This window comes from Mobula birostris, chromosome 22 (genome assembly GCF_030028105.1).
Source record: "Mobula birostris isolate sMobBir1 chromosome 22, sMobBir1.hap1, whole genome shotgun sequence".
Taxonomy (NCBI): Eukaryota; Metazoa; Chordata; class Chondrichthyes; order Myliobatiformes; family Myliobatidae; genus Mobula; species Mobula birostris.
The window spans coordinates 30,941,114-30,964,987 of NC_092391.1; the positions used below are offsets into that span (position 1 = coordinate 30,941,114).

The following is a 23,874-nucleotide window of genomic DNA, read 5'->3' on the forward strand; positions in this document are numbered from 1 at the left end:
ACTTTGGCAGTGTTCTGATCCATATCAGTACTGGCACAGCAAGGGTAAATAAATCAAGAGCTTCTGCAGAGCAACCAGCTGAAGATAAATTGGAAGGAATTTGTCTTGGAGACATAACGGGTTGCAGATGCTGGAATTTAGGGCAGCACACAAATATTGGGGGAGCTCAGCAAGTCAGGCAGCATCTATAGAGAGAAATGCGCAGTCAATATTTCAGGTCGAGACCCCTCATCTGGACAGTCTTGGTTTGCTTACACGACGTGATAATAAGTAATGGGTGCACTTCGTACAACAATTCTGGTGGGCCAGTGAATCATTCAATCCTGGAACATCTGGGCAGCAAAGATGCATACATCAGGATGCTCTTTATCATCCGAAGCTTAGCAGTCAATGCCATCATTCCCTCAAGACTAATCAATAAGCTTCAAGACCTTGTCCTCAACATTCCCCCACCCCCGCGCAATTAGATCCTCGTTCTCTCATTTGCAGATCCCAGTCGGTTTGGACTGACAGTAGCATTGCCTCCACATCCCCTTCAGCACAGGTACACCACAAGGCTGTGTTCTTCGTCCCCTGCTCTACTCACTTTACACTTATGACTGTGTGGCTAAGCACAGCTCCAATGCCATATTCAAGTTTGCTGACGACACTACTGCCGCGCACTAAGTCAAAGGTGGTGACGAATCTGCATATAGGAGGGAGATTGAAAACCTGGCTGAGTGGTGCCAGAGCAACCTTCTACTCAGTGTCAGCAAGACCAGGAGTAGATTATTGACTACAGGAGGGGGAAACCTGAGGTCCATGAGCCAGTCCTCATTGGAGGATCAGAGATGGAGAGGGTCAACAACTTCTAATTCCTTAATATTTTGGAGGAGCGCCTCTACTTCCTTAGGAGTTTGTGAAGATTCAGCATGACATCTAGAACTTTGACAAACACCTGAGATGTATAGTGGAAAGTATATTCACTGGCTGCATCATAGCCCAGTATGGAAACACCAATGCCTTTGAATGGAAAATTGGACAAAAAGTAGTGGATACGGCCTAGTACATCATGGGTAGAGCCCTCCCAACCATTGAGCACATCTACATGAAATGTTGTTGCAAGAAAGCTTGCATCCATTATCAGGGATCCCCACCACCCTGGACATGCCCTCTTCTCACTGCTGCCAACAGGAAGAAGGTACAGGAGCCTCAGGTCTCACACCAGCAGGTTCAGGAACAGTTATTACCCCTCAACCATAAGGCTCTTGAACCAAAGGGATAACTTATTCAACTTCACTTGCCCATCACTGAACTATTCCCACAAACTATGGACATACTTTCAAGGACCCTTCATCTCATGTTCTTGATAGTTATTGCTTATTTATTTATTATTCTTTCTTTCTTTTTCTTTTGTATTTGCACACTTTGTTATCTAATGCACACTGGTTGCCCTGTTGGATATGGTCTTTCCAATAATACTATTATGGATTTGTTGAGAATACCTGCAAGAAAATGAAGCTCAGGATTGTATATGCTGACAAATATATGTACTTTGAAAGTAAATTTACTTTGATCTTTGAAATTTGATTTCTGGTTCCTTTGATAACCATTTGGTCTGAAGATCTGCAGGGCATTTTGAAAAGAATAGACAGCTTTGCTTTGTTGGTTTGACACAGAGGGATAGCGGCTAGTGTAACAATACTACAGCACTAGCTATAAGATCAGGGTTCATTTCTTGCTGCTGGTGTACCTTCTTCCCGGAGCCGGGATGGTTTCTTCTGGCTGCACTACTTTCCTCCCACGTTCCAAAGACAGTGAGTTGTGGGCATGCTATGATGGCACCAGAAGTGTGGCGACATTTGCAAGATGCCCAGCACAATCCTTGCTGATTTGATTTGACACAAAAGGAAACATTTCACTGTGTTATTTAATGCGCATGTGGCATCTTTCTTCTTTCAGACTTCTTCACTTCAGGAAATGATAAACTGGTATTGGCTTATTATTGTCACATGTACTTAGATATAACGAAAAGTTTTTTTATTATGTATACTGTTCAAACTGATCATGCCATCGATTTGTTCAATGTAATAACAAGAACATAGGAGAAAATGGGGAATATAATATGTGAAAGCAGTATGTACTTTAAAGAGGCTTTTGGATTTTGCATACTTTGTTAAGGGTTCATAAATCTCCCAATGTCTCTGGAAAGTAACAGCATAGTTGCAGAGAAACTTTAAAAGCTTCACTCACCCACAGAACATAAGAATATTGGTGGAGGAGGGGTCTTCAGTCAACGGCACCGTCTGTTGTAAGCAAAGTTGTTCACAGCCTCCATTAAACCCATCTGAGCAGTCAATTCCTTTGCTGTGGTCAAAGCAACCGGAACCGTCCCTCATCGGTCTCAAGCCCACAGGACACTGAAAACAAGAGAAATAATCTCAGAATTTAGGTTCTATAATTTAGGGTATTTGATGGAATTAGCATTCAAAGATCTACATTTCCCTTGTGAAAGCAATAAGGTTGTTGAGCCTGGAAGTAGAACTCATTCTGATCTGCAAATCATATATATAGAAGAGGCTTTCCTTGTTTATGTATGATAGCCACCATTTCCTGTTGAATTGCCAAGCAACTCTGATTCATCCTGATGCAGCTAATGTTTCCATTAATATCACTTCTGCTGAACATAATGGCATTATCATCTTTTCCATCTGACTGAATAGAATGCAGAGCAATAATATATATCAAGACCTTGGCTTGTAATTCCTTGTTAAAAATGAATGATTCCTGCACCAAGCTACCTGGGAGATGCAAATTAGAGGGGCTTTACAGGGACTCTTTGTTTCAGCCCTGTTCTTCCATCAGTTTTCCTTAAGTTTTCGCAATTTTATCCCCTACCCTCAACTTCCTCCCTTGGTTTACCGACTTTTCCATCTTAATCCCTTTCCTCTTCCTTCCTCTTCTGACCCCCCACCCCTGCTCTCTCCCTTCACAGTGGCCTGCTACTTGCTCTTTCCAACTGGGCGGCACTTTGCCAATTGCTGTCTTGAATATGAACCATATTTAGGGGTGCACGGAAACTAGGCATCAACATGCAAACACGAGGAAATCTGCAGATGCTGCAATTTCAAGTAACACACATAAAAGTTGCTGGTGAACGCAGCAGGCCAGGCAGCATCTATAGGAAGAGGTACAGACGATGTTTCGGGCCAAGACCCTTCATCAGGACTAACTGAAAGAAGAGCTAGTAAGAGATTTGAAAGTGGGAGGGGGAGGGAGAGATCTGAAATGACAGGAGAAGACAGGAGGGGGAGGGATGGAGCCAAGAGCTGGGCAGTTGATTGGCAAAAGTGATATGAGAGGATCATGGGACAGGAGGCCAAGGGAGAAAGAAAAGGAGAAGGGGGAAAAAATAGCCCAGAGGATGGGCAAGGGGTATAGTGAGAGGGACAGAGGGAGTAACGGAGAGAGAGAAAAAGAATGTGTGTATATAAATAAATAACGGTTGGGGTATGAGGGGGAGGTGGGGCATTAGCGGAAGTTTGAGAAGTCAATGTTCCTGCACGCATGCTGAGCTCGTTGACTTCATTCACTTTGCCTCCAACTTTCACCCTGCCCTCAAGTTTACCTGATCCATTTCCGACACCTCCCTCCCCTTTCTAGATCTTTCTGTCTCTATCTCTGGAGACAGCTTATCCACTGATGTCTACGATAAGCCTACTGACTCTCACAGCTATCTGGACTATTCCTCTTCTCACCCTGTCTCTTACAAAAATGCCATCCCCTTCTCATGATTCCTCCGTCTCCGCCGCATCTGCTCTCAGGATGAGGCTTTTCATTCCAGGACGAGGGAGATGTCCTTTTTTTAAAGAATGGGGCTTCCCTTCCTCCACCATCAACTCTGCTCTCAAACGCATCTCCTCCATTTCATGCACATCCGCTCTCACTCCATCCTCCCGCCACGCCACTAGGAATAGGGTTCCCCTTGTCCTCACCTACCACCCCACCAGCCTCCGGGTCCAACATATAATTCTCCATAACTTCCGCCACCTCCAACGGGATCCCACCGCTAAGCATATCTTTCCCTCCCCCCAACTCTCTGCTTTCCGCAGGGATTGCTCCCTACGCGACTTCCTTGTCCATTTGTCCCCCCATCCCTCCCCACCGATCTCCCTCCTGGCACTTATCCTCTTAAGCTGAACAAGTGCTACGCGTGTCCTTACACTTCCTCCCTCACCACCATTCAGGGCCCCAGACTGTCCTTCCAGGTGAGGCGACACTTCACCTGTGAGTTGGCGGGGTTGATATACTGTGGCCGGTGCTCCCGATGTGGCCTTCTATACATTGGCAAGACCCGACACAGACTGGGAGATTGCTTCACTGAACACTTACGCTCTGTCCGCCAGAGAAAGCAGGATCTCCCAGTGGCCACACATTTTAATTCCACTCCCATTCCCATTCTGATATGTCTATCCACAGCCTCCTCTACTGTAAAGATGAAGCCAAACTCAGGTTGGAGGAACAACACCTTATATTCCGTCTGGATAGCCTCCAACCTGACGGCATGAACATTGACTCCTCTAACTTCCGTTAATGCCCCATCCATTGCTTATTTATTTATATACACACTTTCTTTTTCTCTCCCTCCTTTTTCTCCCTCTGTCCCTCTCACTATACCCCTTGCCCATCCTCTGGGCTTCCACCTTCCCCCTTTTCTTTCTCTCTAGGCCTCCTGTCCCATGATCCTCTCATATCCCTTTTGCCAATCAACTGTCCAGCTCTTGGCTCCATCCCTCCCCCTCCTGTCTTCTCCTATCGTTTCGGATCTCCCCCTCCCCCTCCCACTTTCAAATCCCTTACTAGCTCTTCTTTCAGTTAGTCCTGACGAAGGGTCTCAGCCCGAGACGTTGACTGTACCTCTTCCTATAGATGCTGCCTGGCCTGCTGCGTTCACCAGCAACTTTTATGTGCGTTGCATCAATATGCAGTTATCTGCTTGAGCTGTTAATACACTGTGCTAATTCACTAATGCATTGATGCTAATTCATCAACATTGCTGGGCCTCCCATTGTTTATTGCAGCCACACACAGTCCAGAGTACTGTGATCTCTCTGCAGAGTGGCAAACCCTTGTCTCCTAGTGGCTTACAATTTGATGAGTCAAAATTCTTAGAGTGGTGTGGGCCGAGTAAACACTCAAATAAAGATAAGTGTACCTGCTTCCTCATGTTCTCCTTCATTTCCATGGTGGCCTGTTTCACAGCTGCTGTTGCTATTATGGAAAATGATCTTTAAGGCTGAGCCCCAATTCTCATGAGTTCTCCAGGCAAGACATAGCAGCTAAGATCCCCTACAAGCAGCTGCCTTTGGGAACCTTGTAGGTCATATTTTAATATAGGAATCAGCAGACTTCAAAGTGGACTTTCCTACTTTCATGGCTTTTAGGAAGTTTTCTGACTAACCAATATTTCTAAACACATTGTGGTTTGGAGAATGCCTCTGAAATAATTCCTTACACAAACAACATTGCTGAACACAATCCTCTTTATATTGTTTAGGTATTTCCCCAGTAATGATTTTTCAGGCAAGCAACATTGTGATCAATTTAAAGAACTCTTCAGTGTTGATGCTGATAAATCAGTACAGGAACTATTAGAGGTCGTCGTCATCGTGGCTATCCCTCGAGGTCGAGGATGATGGTCTTCGTTCTGTTGATCTACTTATGGGCTCTCAAGTGGCTTATGAGTCCAATCTTGGCTTTGAAGGTTCTTCCGCATTCAGGACAGGTAGTTCCAGATGGCAGATCAGGCTTTGGTTGTAGCTGCCTCTCTTTCATTTTTCTTCTCTTTTCTTCTAATTCTTCACATCTGTTGGCTTCGAAAGTTGCTGTTCCTTCTTGAATGATGGCTTGCCAGAGTTTCCTATCCTTGGCATTGTTTTCCCAATTGTTGATGTCGATGTCATATTTCTTCATGTTGGCTTTTAAGATGTCTTTGAATCTCTTCTGTTGTCCGCCTCTTTTACGCTTGCTTTCTTTAAGCTGGGAGTAGAAGATTTGTTTCCGCAGACATACATCTTTCATCCAAACAACATGACCGCTCCATCTCAGTTGGTTCTCGATGACATAGGCTTCAATGCTTGTTGTCTTTGCTTCATTTAGCACACTGACGTTGGTTCTTCTATCTTCCCAGCTGATATTTAAAATGTTTTAAAGGCAGCGTTGATGGAACTTTTCAAGTGCCTTCTTTTTTAGAGGTAGTTTGGCACCAATTATCATCATGCCAACTCTCCTGAAATAACACCTTTGTTGAAGTGTGTCACAATGTTGATGGTATGTTTACACCTTTCTGATACCAGACAAAAAGAACATTCATGTATAGCTAAGGAAGCAGAGATGTATGAAAACATAATGTACAAATGAGCAGCCTGCTCTGCCATTCAATAAGATCAGGGCTGAACTCAGCAATCTCCTGGCATATCTGGGATCTAACTACCTCTACTTCCATCATCTTTTGAAGAAGATATTCTAGTCTCACAACCCTCTGAAAAGAGGAAAATATCAGTTCATCTCTTTTATAAATGGGTGATCCCTCATTTTTAAATAGTCCTCCCAGTTCAAGATTATCCCACCAGAGGAAATATCCACCCTGTCAAGACCCATCAAGATCTTTTATGCTTCAATCAATTCCACTCTCAGTTTTCTAAACACCTTTGGATATGTCGTCCTTCAAAAGAGAATTCACCCAGGAATCAGCTTAGTAAACCTTCTATGAACTGAAAGCAACCATTCAGCATCCTCTTTAGACTTCCTACCATCAGGCAGGAGACTCCGATGCACAAAGACAAGAATGGTCAGGATAGGAAACAGCTCCTTCCCTAAGACCATTAGGCTTCTGAACTCCCTGCTGCATTGCATTTGAAGTATTGGTGGGTAATTTATACTGTACCCTATTATATTTAATTTATGCACATTACTTTGTTTATGATGAGTAATTCATTTGTAGATTTAATTCTTTAATTCAGTTATTGTCTGTTGTATGCATGTTATATGTACTACTGCACTTTACACTCTGGTCTGGAGAAACATCTCATTTTGACAGTAGACATGTAAATGACAATAAACTTGACTTGACTTGACAATGTTCTCCTTGTGCTTCTTCCAGCTGCTGCAACTTCCTCCCGCTTATCAGAGGTGTGGAGGGTGATGAGCCAAACTGGCCACTGTGAATTGCCCCTGTGGTGCAGCTGAGTGGTAGAACATGGTGGAAGCTGAGGGGAATCAAACAAAACAGGATCGGTGAAGGTGCTGGGTGGCTGGTACAGACTTGGTGGTCAGAAGAGGCTGATTCTGTGCTGTATGACTCAAATCTGCTTTCTGTTTGGCTGTAGAACACGCTGTTCTAAAGAAAGTATTCTGAAAATACTCCTTAAACCTCTCAGTTAGGCCAAATTTGACAATCTGATTTTTCCAGTGCAGTACAGATTATAATCCCCTCTGATTACCATTATACTTTTCAAAGCCCATATCTTACTTTTCACTCCATCCACACCATCCAGTGAAACTTTCTTTTTCACAAGATTAATATTTACTAACAGCAATGATGCCCCACATATTTCTGTACAAACTAAATTACACCGGTTGGCACCAAATGACAGAATTTGTAATTACAAAGATTTAATGAAGCAAGAGCTGTCATCAAATCATTATCACAAAACCAACAAAAGGATTTAATCATCACCCTGGATAACATTAGAACTACAATCATCATTATGTACTAATTTGGCATAAATAAAACACTCAAAAGCTTTTATATAGGACTGGTAACGAACAGTTTCCATGTGGTCATTGTGCTCATTGAAGTAACATCAGATTATAATATTAAACGACTGTGCTTGTGTTACCCATTCTTATTCTGTCAAACCTTGTAATACACAGTGTCAGAGTGATCAGACAGTTAATTAGTTTCACTTGTGAGCCTCCCATTATGACAAGCTTGGGATTTATGTTGATGTCGAAGTTTGTCAAATTTACTGAATTATTCCTGTCATCTACGTTCAATTCAAAGAAAATAATGCCAGATATTTTCATCCTCATGTGATCTTAATGCTATTTATGATAAATGGAATCAGATATTATAATACCATGAATCAGAAATTCTAATCTTGGCGATTTAATAAGTCACTGATGAATCTATTTTAAAATGAACTAAGATAGGCAGCCAATCAAATTTTCGTTGATCTATTGAACATATTATAGATTTAATATTTCTGAAGGCAGAGTTGTCCACTTGTTCACTTTGGTTAGTTCTGGTCTCAGTGAAAGCAAATGGGAAACGAATATTACAATCCTAATTCTATGAGTTGGAAGAAATGCAAGTGTAGCTCAGAGGTGAGAATCAACACTAAAAATATATTTTACCAGAAATGAGTATTGACTGAGTTCTCAAACATTGTGCTGCCATCCAGCATAGTAATAAAATTATCAGAAGAATTTGAAAATTGCTCTTAAGTTAACTATTCAATGATATAAAGAAAACCAAACGTAGACATTGACAATTTCCCATGTTTGCATTACAAGTTAACATTTCCATTAAATACTTGTATGAACTAAAATGAGGATTATCTTGTAACTTTATTTTGATCAAAATTAAAATCCAAATTGCTTCAAAACAACTTTATTGTGATGGGGGGAGGGGAGAAGAGAAAAAAGCCACAGAGAGGAGGATGGGTGAGGCAAGTAAGGTAATACAAACAAAAAAATAATACCAATACATTGTAAATTAGATAAGGAAACAGAGGAGTATCAAAGTCCTTTTGGATGATACCTTCAACAATTCAATTCCATTGATCCACTATCATGGAAAAAGATCAAGATATGCATAATGCTGGTGCCTCTCCATTCCACCTCAGAGACCAGACAGGACTTCATGTTATCAGTTCCAAAGGTTCAGAACACACTCACAGAATCACTGCTTCAACTTCTATACTCAAGTTGCAGGAGGGAGACTTTAACTAGGAATTGACTGTCTCAAAGGCAAGCGTGATGCCAAATGGGCCAAGGATGATGATTTGAGTTAAAGTTCAAGTTTAATTGTCAATCAACCATAAATGAACACCCATGAATATAGTCAAATGACTGGACAAAGTGCAAAACGCACATACAGCACATATAAAATAGCAAGCAGTAAGATACAGTCACACGAAAAAGTATATAGTCCAAGACCTTGAGTCCAAGAATCTGCAATCAAACACTATACAGCTTGCTTTCTGCTGAATGACCACTGATTACACCAAAACCCTTTATTGCCAAAATCAACCAAGACATTCGCTCAACGATTCTAGCCATTGGGGAAGCCTTATTTTCTACATTACATTTCACACTCTTCTGACCTCTTAATAAGAATAAGAAAGATTTGCTTGATTCATTTTCTTAAATCTTTTCACCAGCCCCATCCTCCAGGTCATCACAAAGTTCTAATTCTGTGCTATGCATGGAAGCATCTTGGCACAACAGGAACCCTGCTCACTGCATGGAATTTACAACATCCACTAAATTATTTTGAAGCACTTAAATTCATTAAAAATCAACTAAAAATCACCAGGAAGATTTGAATAATACGGTTTAACATGTGGTGCTCAAGATTAAAAGATTTACGAAAAGAATTGATGATGTCTAAGTTCTGAGACTTGTTGAGATACAACTAATACTCTTATGTCTATAGGTATTTGAAATGTCTTTCGAATTTTATATTGAAAGAAATCAATACTTGTGTTTCATCAGCTCCAAATTTGGGAAGAGTGCCAGCACTGAGGTGTTACCAATAGTAACACTTAACTTACACTTGCAGTTAAACACAGAAGTTTGGAGTTTCTATCATTAATATGACATAAGAACAGAAATAGAAGCAGAAATTTGTTGTTTGGTTTCTTTTGCCTACTCCGCTATTCAATAGGATCATACCTCAGCTTTTAACCTAGTTCTACCTTCCTGCAACAACTCCAAATCCATTGCTTCTTTTAATATACAAAACATTTCCCTATCTTGAGGATACAGAGTGGCCCAGTTTCCATGACTTATTGGGCACAGACTTCCAAATATTTGTGACTTTCTGCATTTAGAAACATCTTCTCATCTCCGTGTTGAATGGCAAGCCAGTGAAGACTACACCCCCACTCCTATGAACAAAGCATAAGAAGTATGACTGAGATACAAAACTGCATGAAATGCTGTTAAGATGCAAATATCTAATGACGTAGACTATTCAGTCCCATACAAGGTTTAAATGCTCTTACAGATTACTTCATTGTATGCCTTACAATGTTCAGTGAGTCTACACTTTGGGAGAAAACTAAATACAAAGAAAACTTAACCCTTCAGAGGGAACAGGAAAGAATGCCAGTCCATTGTGATGGGACACAGGCTGCCCGGTGATCGGCAGATGAAAACTAGTGGGGGTAGGAAGATGGTGGAGAGGCTGGTAGATGATACGAGGAACTAGATGGGGAGGGGATGGAACCAGAAGGAAGGAGGGAATGGGATGGATGAATAAAGGAAGAAACAAACTTGATGGATATTTGAGTATGGGTGGGAGAACTGTGGCGGTCTGGTTTACCTGAAATTGGAAAATTCTACATTTCTATCACTGGGCTGCAGGCAACTCAAGAAGAATATATTCTTCTTCAATATATTCTATCTTCGATCAATCTATGATCTTGGAGGTGATGGAGATGTTGAATGCCCTTTTTGTAACGCAGAACAGTTTTTGTAATAAAGCCTCAGAATTCTTTTGGAACTCAGTGTTCATATTGTAAGTTGATTTCCACAATGGTTTGGAAAAATTGTAAAGCTACACATCAATAAACTTGCACAAGCATGGTTGTTTAAAACTAGTTTTCTTATTGATCTTTGGCCAATGATTTCCATTGCTTGGAGCCAAATATAAAGAAAGTGAGTGGATTCAGTTCGAACAATTCTTCTCGATCTTTGCTTTTATCATGGCACAATACTCTGAATCAAAGATTGTCGTTGCTATGCATGGACATTGCTGTGGCTTGATAGCAAGATATCATGGCCACATCAAGGCCGACATGACCCTGCTAAGTTGAGTGTTGAGTCTCAAATGTCATTTAGTATCAGTGATGATTTATCAGTCATTCTCTTGCTTCTGAGTTTGAAGATCACAGGTTCAAACCCCCACACTATGACTTTCATACCTTATCCAGGATAAGACTCTTAGAACTGGTTGAGTACAACCTGCAGAGGTCTTCCAAGTTCTCACCAGCTACCAAACACCCATCTACACCAATCATGTTTAATCCTCCTCATATTCCCGTCAACTCCCACTCAGCTTCTGCCACTACCATTGCATTCACACTAGGGGCAAATTACAGCAGCCAATAACCTACCAACATGCAACCAGTCACATATGAGAGGAAACCAGAGCACCACAAGAAAACCCACGCAGCTATTGTGGGAACATACAGTACTGTGCAAAGGTCTTAGGTACATGTAAAAATTTCTGTAAAGCAAGAGTACTTTTGAAAATTATGAAAAGTTTCTAAATATCAAAAAAGTACTATAAAGAGCAGTTTACAGTAAAAAAAACTAAATCAAATCAATATTTGGCATGATCATCCTTTGCTTTTAAAACCGCATCAATTATCTTAGGTAAAATGCCATGCAGTTTTCTAATGAAATCAGCTGGTAGGTTGTTCCAAGCATCTTGGGGAACTTGACACAGTTCTTCTGCAGACTTTGACTCTCTCCCTTGCTTCTGTTTCTTCAGGTAATCCCTGACATGGTATGGATATATTGCTCTGTGGGGGCCATACCATCTGAAACTACATAAAAAAAATCTAGGGTACTTAAGATTTTTGCACAGTACTGTACAAACTCCACACACACAGCACCTGAGGACAGATTTGAATCCCTGTCTGTAAAGATGGGAGGCAGCAGCTCTACTTCCTGGCTTTCTGTACTTCCCCAAAACATGAGAAAACTGCATCGTCTATTCCACAGTTGTTTGTAAATTCCAGGTTAAACCTAGTAAACCTTTAAGCGTTGCCTCAATAGAAGTAAATTGTCTGCTCAGTGGATCAACGCCACAGCTACTTTATTGCAAAATGTTAAAAACCCCTCTTAAATTACTGATAGTCATTGGGATCTGGAAAAAAATACTAAACTTGAGTTTATATCACTCAAGAGATTTTTTTTAATTGATCGTCTTCAAAATCTGAATGTCACTGTCAAGCTAGCATTTATTTCCCCATCCTAATTCCTCTTTAGAGAATGATAGCAGTGAGGGCTGTTAAGAGGTCTTCTGGAGCTATATGAATCATCATCATCATCAGGTGCTATGCCCAGTTTGAGCTTTGACGGCCATGGCCCACACACTCCTGTTTTGGGTCAAGTGGATCAATTCATTGGTATTCATTTCCAGTTCTCTGGCTGCTGTCTCCATCACCATTTGTTTTTGTCTTCCTCTTACCTTCTTCCCTTCAATCTTTCCCATAATTACTGTGCATTCTAACTCCTCTTTCCTAATCACATGTCCAATGAAGTTACATTGCCTTTTCATGATCTCATACATAATTTCTCTTTTTGTGTTTGCTCTGTTCATGACATCCTCGTTAGATATTCGTTTCGTCCATGATATTCTTTGCATCCTCCTCAAAAACCACATCTCTGCTGCTACAATTCGTTTCCTCATGTTACTAGTTATTGTCCAACATTCTAAGCCATATAACATAACTGGATAAACGTAACATTTCGGTACTCTGGGACGGGTTGTCATGCCTAGTTTAGTATCGCTCAGTATACTCTTCATTCTCATAAAGGTGTCTTTTGCCATCCCTATTCTTCTTTTGATGTCTAGGTCACACCTGCCATCTGATGTCACTCAGCTTCCAAAGTAGCAAAAGTTCTGTACTTGTTTTACGTCTTCCCCATTTATTCTCAGCCTGCAGATAGGAGCTAATTGCACTGTGTTAATTGCAAGTACGGAGGAAGAAGTACAAAACTTAATTGATATAATTGTTGAAGAAAGGGCAAAAATGGGTCTGTCTATCAATTGCAAAAAGACAGAATGTTTGGTGATATCCAAAAAGAAGGAAAATCCTATCTGCAGGCTGAGAATAAACGGGGAAGACATAAAACAAGTACAGAACTTTTGCTATATGAATACAGCAGATATTAATTCAAACAAGAGCCAGTATTCAGTTCTTAATATAAATTGTAAATTGCAAGCAGTAAATTGAAAGTAAGGGCACACCTTTGCAAATAAACAATACCACCTGTGAAGCACAGGCTGGCTCACTACCTGGAACTGGCTGCTCAAGAGATGCAATGTAAAGCAATGGGGTTATGTGAATTGGACATGCATCAAACACTGCAACATGGCTAAGTTATTTGCACCATTGTAAACAAGTTCAAGGACGCTTGCAGAACAGACTAATTTTATCACTTAACACATCAAATGGCTTGTGTTCTATTTTCTTTATGTCTCTTCTTTTGGGTGGGGGATGTGCTCAAACAGGCAATGCATTGGTCATTCTCCCCCTCACCAAGATATGGAATATAAGAGGCAATTAAATCTCAAAAGTGTTCATCCCCACTACTTGGCACAATGGAGATAACATTGAAGTCCTTGGAATTAATGTTGTTAGGGCTGACTCTGAGTACACAAATCTCCCAACTATTGATAGGTCAGCCATTTGATGTGTTAAGTGACAATATTAGTCTGTTCTGCAAGCGTCCTTGAACTTGTTTACAATGGTGCGAATAATTTAGCCACGTTGCCAGGTTTAATGCAGGTCTAATTCACATCACCCATTGCCTCTCTGGGCACAACTGGGACTATTTCTGGTGAGCTGATCCCAGATTCAGATTTGGATCACTGGTCCTGTGTGGCCCTGAAATCATTTCAAAGTAGCTGATGCCTCAGTAAATTTTCTAAATTCCAAGTATTCAACAGTGTGCCAAATACGAGACCATAAGATATTGGAGCAAAATTAGGCCATTTGGCCTATCGAGTCTGATCTGCCATGTTGTTTTTGATAAACAGTGCAAACATCCAAAGGTGGAAACTAGAAAACTGGAAACAAGCAGCAGATCAGACAGCATAGGTGGAAAGAGAAACAAAATATGAACTAGAAGACTTCCATTTGAAACATTAACTTTTCATCTCACTCTACAGTCTGACCTGCTGTGTATTTCAAGATGTCCAATATTAGTTAATATCATTTCAATACACGTGTAAAGGACAACAAAATAATTGTTACTCTGGATTTGATGCAGCACAAAAATATGCAATAACATAATGAACACAGTAATAAAAATACACAATAAATATAAATACATAAGATAACTTAGATACATAAATTGATTGTACATCCATAAAGGACACCCAGAACATGTTCTTTTCACACTGTTGCCATTGGGAAGGAGGTACAGAAGGCTGGAGGCACACTCTGCGATTCAGGAACAGCTTCTTCCCCTCTGCCATCCGATTTCTAAATAGACACTGAACCCGTGAACACGACCTCACTATTTTTTTATTTCTGTTATTTTGCACTAGTCATTTTAATTAACTATTTAATAGACATAAACATACTTACAGTAACTCTGTTTTTTCTCTTATATTTATTTATCATGTGGTTCATTGCACTATTGCCATAAAATTAACAAATTTCATGACCTATGCTGGTGATACTAAATCTGATTCTGATTTTGATAAGGTAACGCTAGGCATAGAGGTTTTGGGGCATAAGGTGATCCTGACAGGAAATGATAAAGTAGTGGTGGTGGGGAGGGGTGTGGAGGAGTGGGTGAGTTGGTGGTGGTGTGGATCAGCCTTACTAGTGGGAAATATAACTGTTTTTGAGTGGTGACCCTGGCGTGGGTGCTATTTACTGTACATAGCCTCCTCTCTGATGGGACTGGGACAAACCATCCATGGGCAGGGTGGGTGGGAGCTTTCAGGATGTTACGGGCCCTTCTCTGGTACCCTTCTGCATATGTGTCCTTGATAGCAGGTAGGCAGGCGCCGGTGACACATTGGGCAGTTTTGACCACCTTTGAACTGGGGGGTGGGGGAAGTGATAGGCAGGTGAGGAGAAGAGAAGAGGTAAAAGGGGAGCCAGAGTGGGGGATGGAAGAAGAGGGAAGAAGGAGGGGGAAAATTAAGTTCATGTTTATTGGTGAATGAGATTCTGGAAAGATTTAAGTGGCCATTTCATTTACTTACACATTTTTAAAGGTGTATCCATGCCACTTCATGTGCAGTTCAGGACAGGTGTTTTGTCACTTTGTATTTTGGCTAGATGCAGATTCATGGAGCCCTCAGCAGTGTAACAGAAGGCATAATTTTGAGTGTCAAGAATTTGTGCTCACTGGTTTTTGGAACGGACATCAATGTGCAGCCACTGTAAGTATGAAATTCAGCAAACCTACCTGACCATATTCAACATATTAAGGTTAAGTAGAAGACTATGGGCATTGAAATTGTAGTTTTTCAATCTCCTGATACAATGCATTATACTTCTAAATATGAATATAATAAATTATTATATTCATATTTAGAAGTATAATGCATTGTATCAGGAGATTGACGAAGACTCCCTTTGGTCTGCCCAAAACTTGTTTGGTCTTCCAGTACTGGGAGATGTCTGTAAGGGAATGCTGCAGACTGGTTCAGGTTGGGCTGCAGATGTGCATACTGAGGGACACATTGCAGCTCAGTGCAGTCATGTCCAAGTCTCTGTAATGAAGGACCACTGTCTAGGATCCTTCTGCTACCGCACACAGAGGATCAGGGATTGTGTGGGGAAGACCTTTGAACATAAAAGGGGTATTAACTCAGAGAGCCATAGTGTGGCAACATGGCCATGGTGCTATGTTTGTTAGTGTCTTTTACTCTCTCTTTAACATTTATGCCATGTAATGTACTGAAATGGGTGGCGGGGTGGAGATGTGTCTCTATCAAAGGAGCTGTAAGGTGCTCCTCCTCTCTGCTAGCCAGCAGATCACCCTTTGGCAAGGTGTAGCACCTGCTTAATCTCCCCTATCAGGATAAAATGAAGCCATGGGAGCAGGTGGTGGATGGCCATATGAGCAGCTGGTGCATATCACAAGTCCTGGTTATGGGAGCACTGACACCAGGGTTACAATCTCTGAAGTGTATTGATAATGCCTGGGGTCACCTGTCTTGTGAAGTCACTGCCCAGAAGAAGGTAGGCAAACTACTTCTGTAGAAAAGCTTGTCAAGCACAATCATGGTCATAGATCTTGATCACCCACGTCATGTGACGGACGACGCAATACATAATGATGGTGATGAATGTACTGAACAAGAATGTAAAAGTTTTTGCACTTTTTTTCCTTTTGTATGCATTTTTTAAAATCATGAATAGAATCTATTTTGAAATATGTAAATGAAGAATCAAGACTTTTATATGTCCCCGTTACAGATTCTGTGTGGCTCTGTTATAGTCAGTCACAGCAATGCCAGTAATTATTAAAACTAACTTTCGTACCAGATAGTTCAGGCCAAAATTTAAGAAATCAGAATGAAATATAAGGAAAAACAAATTGATATTACAGGAATGAATGGGGAATACTGCTATAGATGCAAGACCCTTCAAAAATCTTCAGCCTGAAACATTAGAAACATTTATCTATCCTGAGTGTTTCCAGCATTTTTTATTTTAACTCATTTCCAGCATCTGTAATTCATTAATTTGCATTTACCTTCTGTATTTAATATGCTGCATCTCTGAATCATCTCTAATATTCCATGCAGAAAACAAATATTGTATGTCTAAGGAACGCTTTGGCTGTAGTCTGCAAATACACCATAACATAAACCACAGATTTGAATCTTAGAATATAATTGAGAAGCAGCTCTGGGAACAAGAAGATCAAGCAGACTGTTTAAATGGCCATGTTAAAAGGTTATGGGGCACTTTATGGAACGAGGAATACACCAACTACACTTAGACATCCCGCATGTGTTCACCAAATGAGACATCTCAATGCCACTGAAGGAAGACTTAGTCTCATCAGCATGTGTGATTACCACCGCTGTCTGTAAGAAGTTTGTACGTTCTCCCTGTGACTGTATGGATTTACAATGACCAATTAACCTAACAATTAGTATGTACCAATTACTTGATTAATTGGTCATTGTAAATTTGTCCGTGATTAGGCTAGGGTTAAATCGGGGGTTGCTGGGTGGCAAGGCTCCAAGAGCTAGTAGGGCTTATTCCACGTTGTATCTCAATAACTAACTAAAAGGACAATATGAATGACAGAACATGTCTGAAATGATGCAGACCCTAAGAAGCACGTTCATTTACAGAAAGCACATCAATTTAATTGCAGCTAAATTTGTCCCTCTCTCAGTTTGAACTTAACAGGTTCATAGAATCTTAGTAAGAGCACTACGGCATAGAAATATGCCCTTTGGCTCATCTAGTCCATGCTGAACTGTTATTTTGCCTAGCTGCATCATAACCCTCCATACCCCTCCCATCCATGTACTTATCCAAATTCCTCTTAAATGTTGAAATCAAATCACGTCCTCTGGCAGCTCTTCCCACACTTGCACCACCCTATGAATGAAGAAATTCCCCCTCAGGCTCCCCTTATGTATTTCACCTTTCACCCTTAGTCTTTAGTTCTAGACTCACCAAATCTCAGTGGGAAAAGCCTGCTTATGTTTACTGATCAGTACCCTTCACGATTTTGTGTACCTCTATCAAATCTCCCCTCATTCTCGTATCCTCCAGGAAATAAAGTCTTAACCTATTCAACTTTTCCCTGTAATGCAAGTCCTCAAGTACGGGAAACATTCTTCAATTTCAAATCAACTTTTGATACATTGAAATGCAGGTTATCTATATAAAAAAAGCAGCATTGCTGAATTATGAGGACATCTCCTGGCATTCCCTTTACTTTGCAACATTTGTTATTGGATATTCTCAGAGCATTCATACCAACATATTTGGAAGTGAATATGTGTTGTGACGAAAAACCAAGTTACCAGAAGATTGATGCTGATGAGAGAGATAAGAGAGACAAAGGGAGAAGCATTCAAAATGTTAATGAGAGAAGAGAGAGATTAACGAAAAGAGACATAGCTCTGAGTAGTGACAGACCAGTTGCTTTGAACCTGAACTGTTTGAAGTTAGATGGACAGGCGATACCCCAGCAGGGGGATAAAAGGAACAGGTTCACTAAGGCAAGAGAGACACCACGAGAATCACGAGATAACGAGACCCTGGAAGTGCGGTATGCCCCCACAAGTTGGTGGGAGTTTGGAGGTCTGATCGCGGGACCAACCATAGACGCACAGGGTAAAAAGGTACGATTGGTGGGAACCTGGTGTGTATGTCCGCCCTTGCCTGGGTGCCGGCTTCACTGCGGATGAACGATCGTATCCGGAATGGAGGGGTCACAGTCGGTGACCTCCGAAGACAGTAAAAGGGCTCGCCTGAAAGCTAACTGCGGGGAACAAAGGTCTGTTGAATCGAAAATTGTATTCGCTCTCTCTCTCTCTCTCCAACGGCACAACAGCGATTACTACGAACTGTACTCAGCTGAACTGAACTTTGCGTCACTTGAGACTGATCATTTTACCCCTAGACTGCGATAGAGCTTGATTGATTCCTATTATCCTAGTTCTGTGTACATGTGTGTTTTATCATTGCTAACCTGTTGCATTTATATCCTTACGATTAGAGTACTGTGTTACTTATTTCTTTAATAAAACTTCCTTAGTTCCAGTAATCCAGACTCCAACTAAGTGGTCCATTTCTGCTGGTTTGGCAACCCAGTTACGGGGGACGTAACAGTGTAAAGAATAAAATCTCAAGGTTCTTTTGCCATCAGAGATTAAATTCAATTCAAGACCAACAACAACTCTTACAGATCAAAGACAAAATTATCCATCAGCATCCCAAAACAACCAATAAGGGATAAGGTGATTTTGGTATGAATCACCTTGAATGAAATATGAGCATGCAGGTAAGTTTAATTGTGTAGTAAATGCATGCAAAAGGCAAAGATGAGGATATGCAGTGATTAATGGTTAATTTTTCCAATGGTTGACAAAGACCTGGCTGATCTTGAATGGGAATCACTAAAATCACATGCAATTAGAGTAAGAAAATAGCAAGCCAAATATTATTGAGTGTCATGGTAGCAAAGTGGTTAGCGCAATGATTTACAGCAATAGTGATCTGGGTTCAATTCCCACAGCTGCCTGTAAGGAGTTTGTAAGTTCTCCCCGTGACCACATGGGTCTCCTCTGGGTGCTCTGGTTTCCTCACACAGTCCAACGACATACCAGTTAGTAAGTCAATTGGTCATTGTAAATAGTCCCTTGATTCAGCTAGGATTAAATTGAGGGATTGCTGGGCAGCAAGGCTCAAAGGGCTGGAAGAGCCTATTCTGCACTGTATGTCAATAAATAAATAAATATTATGTTAATCTTTATTTCTAGTGAATTTAAGTACAACATCTTACATTGGGCCCTGTGAGACCATATCTAGAAGATTTTGTATAAACCTGCTCTCCCAAGTTAATTACAGATATTGTACATGTACAATGGATGTAAATGCAATGTGCTCTCTTGAGCTCAGAAAAATGGGAAGTGATCTCATTAACACATGAAGCATTCTAATATGGGTTGAAGGGGTAGATACCATTCTGTGGCATATTTAGAGAGGCAGCTACCTATGATCATCATATCCACCTTAACGAATATGCAGGATCAATGACTGGCTATATAAGAAAGAGTATTGAGGATGTTATCATACTAAACACTACATTGCCAGGGATAATCAGAAACCATGGCTGTCTGCAGAGCTTCATGCACTGCTTAGGGATTGGGACATTGCTTTCATATTGGAGGACAAGATTCCACTAAGGTCAGCAAGAGCTGGGCTCTTCCATGCCATCAGGAAGGCATGGCATACATACGCACAGGAAATGCACAGACACCTTTGTGACGCCAGGGACACGTGGCATATGTGGCAAGGTATACAAACCATAACCAATTGCAAGTCCACCCTAGGCATCAACAGTGACGTCTCCCTTCCTGATATGCTGAATACTTTCTATACTCGATTTAACCAACTGAATGATGTGACCTCGAGGAAAGGCCCCTTTCTTCCTGAGGAACAGGCACCCTACCTGGCCGCAGGTGAGGTGAGGAGGACCCTAGCCAGGTTAAACTCATGCAAAGCCAAGAGCATTGTTGAGGATCCCTGCCACCTGTTCCATAATCTGTTTGACCCACTACTGGCAGGAAGAAGGTGCAGGAGAATCAGTACTCGGACTGCCAGAGTGGCTAACAGCTTCTTCCCTCAGGCTGTGAGAGTAACGAATACCCAGCCACCACTGAGATCCCTTGGACAGTAAACTGTTAATTCTCCTGTTTACTGTTTACCTGTGCTGCACTTTACTACATGCATTTTGAATTATATTTTATTAACTTATTTGTAGTATAATATCTTGGTTTATGTGCTGTGTATGATATCTGTTGTGTGGGTGCATCATTTTCCAGAAGAACTTTCTTGTGTTTGATGTACTGTCAGGTGACATTAAATAGGTATTTGAAGTACAAGGATGATTTCTGTGCCAGTAAAAACATAAAATGCAGGAAACACTCAATAGGTTAGCAGCATCTGGGGAAGGAAAACCACTTCACCTTTTGCAACAATCTGCTGGAAGAACTCAGCAGGTTGAGCAGCATTGGTAAGAAGAAAGAAATTGTCGACTTTGAGTCAAAACCCTGCAGCAGGACTGAGAGTGGAGAGGCAAGCTGGCCTCTCTATGAAACCCAAAACACTGAGAATTTCCTCCCTCCTACCAAAGCTGCTCGACCCACCAGCTGATTGTTTGCTGCTCCAAATTCCACCATTTTTCAGTTCCTTGTGTCTCCATTTTTGACCTTTTTCTGACTGGTGTCTCTAGAAGCAGGAAGCGCAGCCTTAAAATAAGAGATTGTTCATTTAGTATGGAGATGGGAAGGCTATTTATCAAGAGGACTGTGAATCTTTGGAAGTCAACATCTACGAGATCTGTGGAGTTTCAGTCACTTAGTGTATTCAAGAAAGAAAGAGATCAAAATATTTCTGAACATTAAGGGAATCAATGGATGTGAGGTACAGTGCAGCAAAATAAGGGTGAGTTAATAATCAACCATGATTACGAGTGGCCTTGTCCTGACTGCTTTGTGCACTTTCTGATTCTAAAGCAGAACATTTATGTCAAACTTCAACAGCCCTCATCAGAATGAGCCACTTGAAAGGAAAAAACTAACATCTAAATAATAAATATAGTTTACGAGGAACATTTATAATTGAAAAATACCAGAGGGAACTGAATCATATTGAGTTTCATGACTCTTTTTGAAAACAGATCAGCATTATTTACTCTACTGAAGAACATTGAGAGACAAATTAATTCAATCTATCACACAGATGGAAAAAAAATGGCACTTCCATTTTGTTCTGAGGGGGAGATGGGCGAAGGAATGAAAGCTCAATTACCCTTGGTAGAAAATCACCTAAATCTAATTAAAATATACAAGCCCTATCAGCCTTGTGATGTTCAATATGCAAAAGTCATGCCATTCCATCTGAAAACCTGGAAGAATGGATCACTGTAGTAAACAGAGCACTGGAATTTCACAGAATTTTACCAGCTTCTGTCCCTGAAATATATAAACTGGTGATTCACTTCCCTGCAGTATTTAATTTCAATTACAAAAGCTCCTACCAGTTCTTGCTCCTAAAATGTACAACTGTCTTTACTCATATCTTTGTGTAGAAGCAAGAAAGCTATACCACAATGTCCATGGAATGGAACACGCAGCACCTCAATCTCAGTGTGCAAGATTCACAGAGTTACTAACGTAACTTCAATAATAAAGATCATTTAAGAGGCTGACAAATCAATTAAAAAATTTCATGTCAATGTCACATAAGTACTTGTTCAGTGCGTCACAAGAAATTACTCGATCAGCTTCAATATAAGTTCAGAAACAACATCAGTGTCAAACAATGTAATCTCAATACACAGTTGCTGCCTGCTGACAGTATGCCTGATGAATCATCCAGCTTCATTTCCATAAAAATCTCCCTCAGTTGGTAAATATTTACAAAAAGTGACAAAAACAGAAAATGTTGGCAATACTCAACAGGTCAGGGTACACCTATGGACAAAATATCAGTTAATACTACAAGTAAAATGGTGGTATGTTTGAATGCAGTGGCCTCTTGGGGGCCAACCAAAGGCATTTTTGTCTTTTTTAAACATCAAGACAATTCTGGGCAATAAGAACCACGTACTGCATCACGAGTTGCTTGATGGCATAAGAGCTGGACTAGTTGCAAACCACGTTATTACCTACTACAGGGAGGCATCAGAGTCAGTGCAGTGTGCAGTCTAACTGTGAGTGATTTTCTTGGATGTTTCTCTTGCGATCACAGTCACTGTTGGACATTGATAATTTAAAACGCTGCAAGTCCGTTTCCCTTGCTTATTGGTGAGACAGATGACGGGGGAGCTACATGGCTTTGGCTGTAGTGAGGAATGGGCCTCAAGCTAACTGTTGCAGCAGTCCAGGAGAGGAGACGCTGGAAGCAATGTAGCATTATGCCCATGCTGGACTGGGGGCTGATGCCTGCTGTTGGTATTGCTGTCCAGTGTTAAATCAATGGAATAAAAAGTCGGATTGTATTTGTGCAGATTTGTTCATCTGCAGACTGCTGAGAATTGTTTAGTCTTGTTGATAACACCTATGCACCATCAACTTACAGGACATGTCACTCAGGGACTTGAGAAATATGTATGTATATATATACTTAATTTTGTATGACTATATGTTTACTTGCTATCTTATATGTGCTGCATGTACCTTATGTTGTGTATGACAGTTGGTACAGTGCTTTGCACCTTGACCCTGTAAGGATTGTGTTTTGTCTGACTGTATTCATGGATATTCACGTATGGGTGAAATGATAACTAAACTTGAACTTGAACTTGATCTGACAACTTGGAACTTGATCTTTCAACTTGGAACATTAACTCAATATTTCTCCCCACAAGCTGCAGGGTATATCAAGTATTTTCTGTCTTTATTTCGGATTCCATAGCATTCGATTTTGCTTTGATTTTTTTTCATTCACCTTTTGAATCATAGTTTAAAAAAAGATATTTAGTTAATTTAATGTCCCACTACGAAGAGCATTGCTCAATACATTGAAGAGTAGGGAACACATCTGGAAAACTTACAGGTTTACTTCCAATAATTTCTACCCCCACTGCTGCTTCTCTCAGTTTCCATTCCCCATTCTGGTTTCACTCTTACCCCTTCTCTTCTCCTCACCTGCCCATCACCCCCCTCTGGTACCCCTCCTCCTTCCCCTTCTCCCATGGTCTACTGCTCTCTTCTATTAGATTCCTTCTTCTTCAGCCCATCTCCCCCCCCCCCGCCCCACCCACATTCTCCCTCACCTGGTTTCACCTATTATCTGCCAGCTTGTACTCCTTCCCCTCCTCCGACTTCTTATTCTGGCTTCTGCCCCCTTCTGTTCCAGTCCTGATGAAGGCTCTTAATCTGAAATGTCGACTGTTTATTCCTCTCTATAGATGCTGCTTGACCTGTTCAGTTCCTCTAGCATTATTTGTGTGTTACATCTGGAAAAAAACACTTTTTATTCCCCTTAAAGTCCATGAGAAATACTTGAGCTGAACCAAGTTATGATATTACGGTCAAACTAAGAAAGTGCATCAAACAAGATGGAAACTTTATCAGGGTAACTAGCACGATTCATGACAGAATGCCATCTTTGGAAATGTATAATAAACATGAGAAAGTCTGCAGAT

At 40.9% G+C, this 23,874-nt stretch overlaps 1 protein-coding gene across 4 annotated transcripts in view; it reads right to left on the reverse strand.

The window, feature by feature from the left end:
* The window catches only part of LOC140186350 (astrotactin-2-like), a 1,795,681-nt gene that overhangs the window by 738,311 nt on the left and 1,033,496 nt on the right, over positions 1 to 23,874 (reverse strand). For all 4 annotated transcript variants that reach the window (XM_072240512.1, XM_072240511.1, XM_072240510.1 and 1 more), the window contains one exon: positions 2,233 to 2,399. In XM_072240512.1, the coding sequence (XP_072096613.1) occupies positions 2,233 to 2,399 (167 nt within the window). The remainder of the gene's footprint in view (positions 1 to 2,232; positions 2,400 to 23,874) is intronic.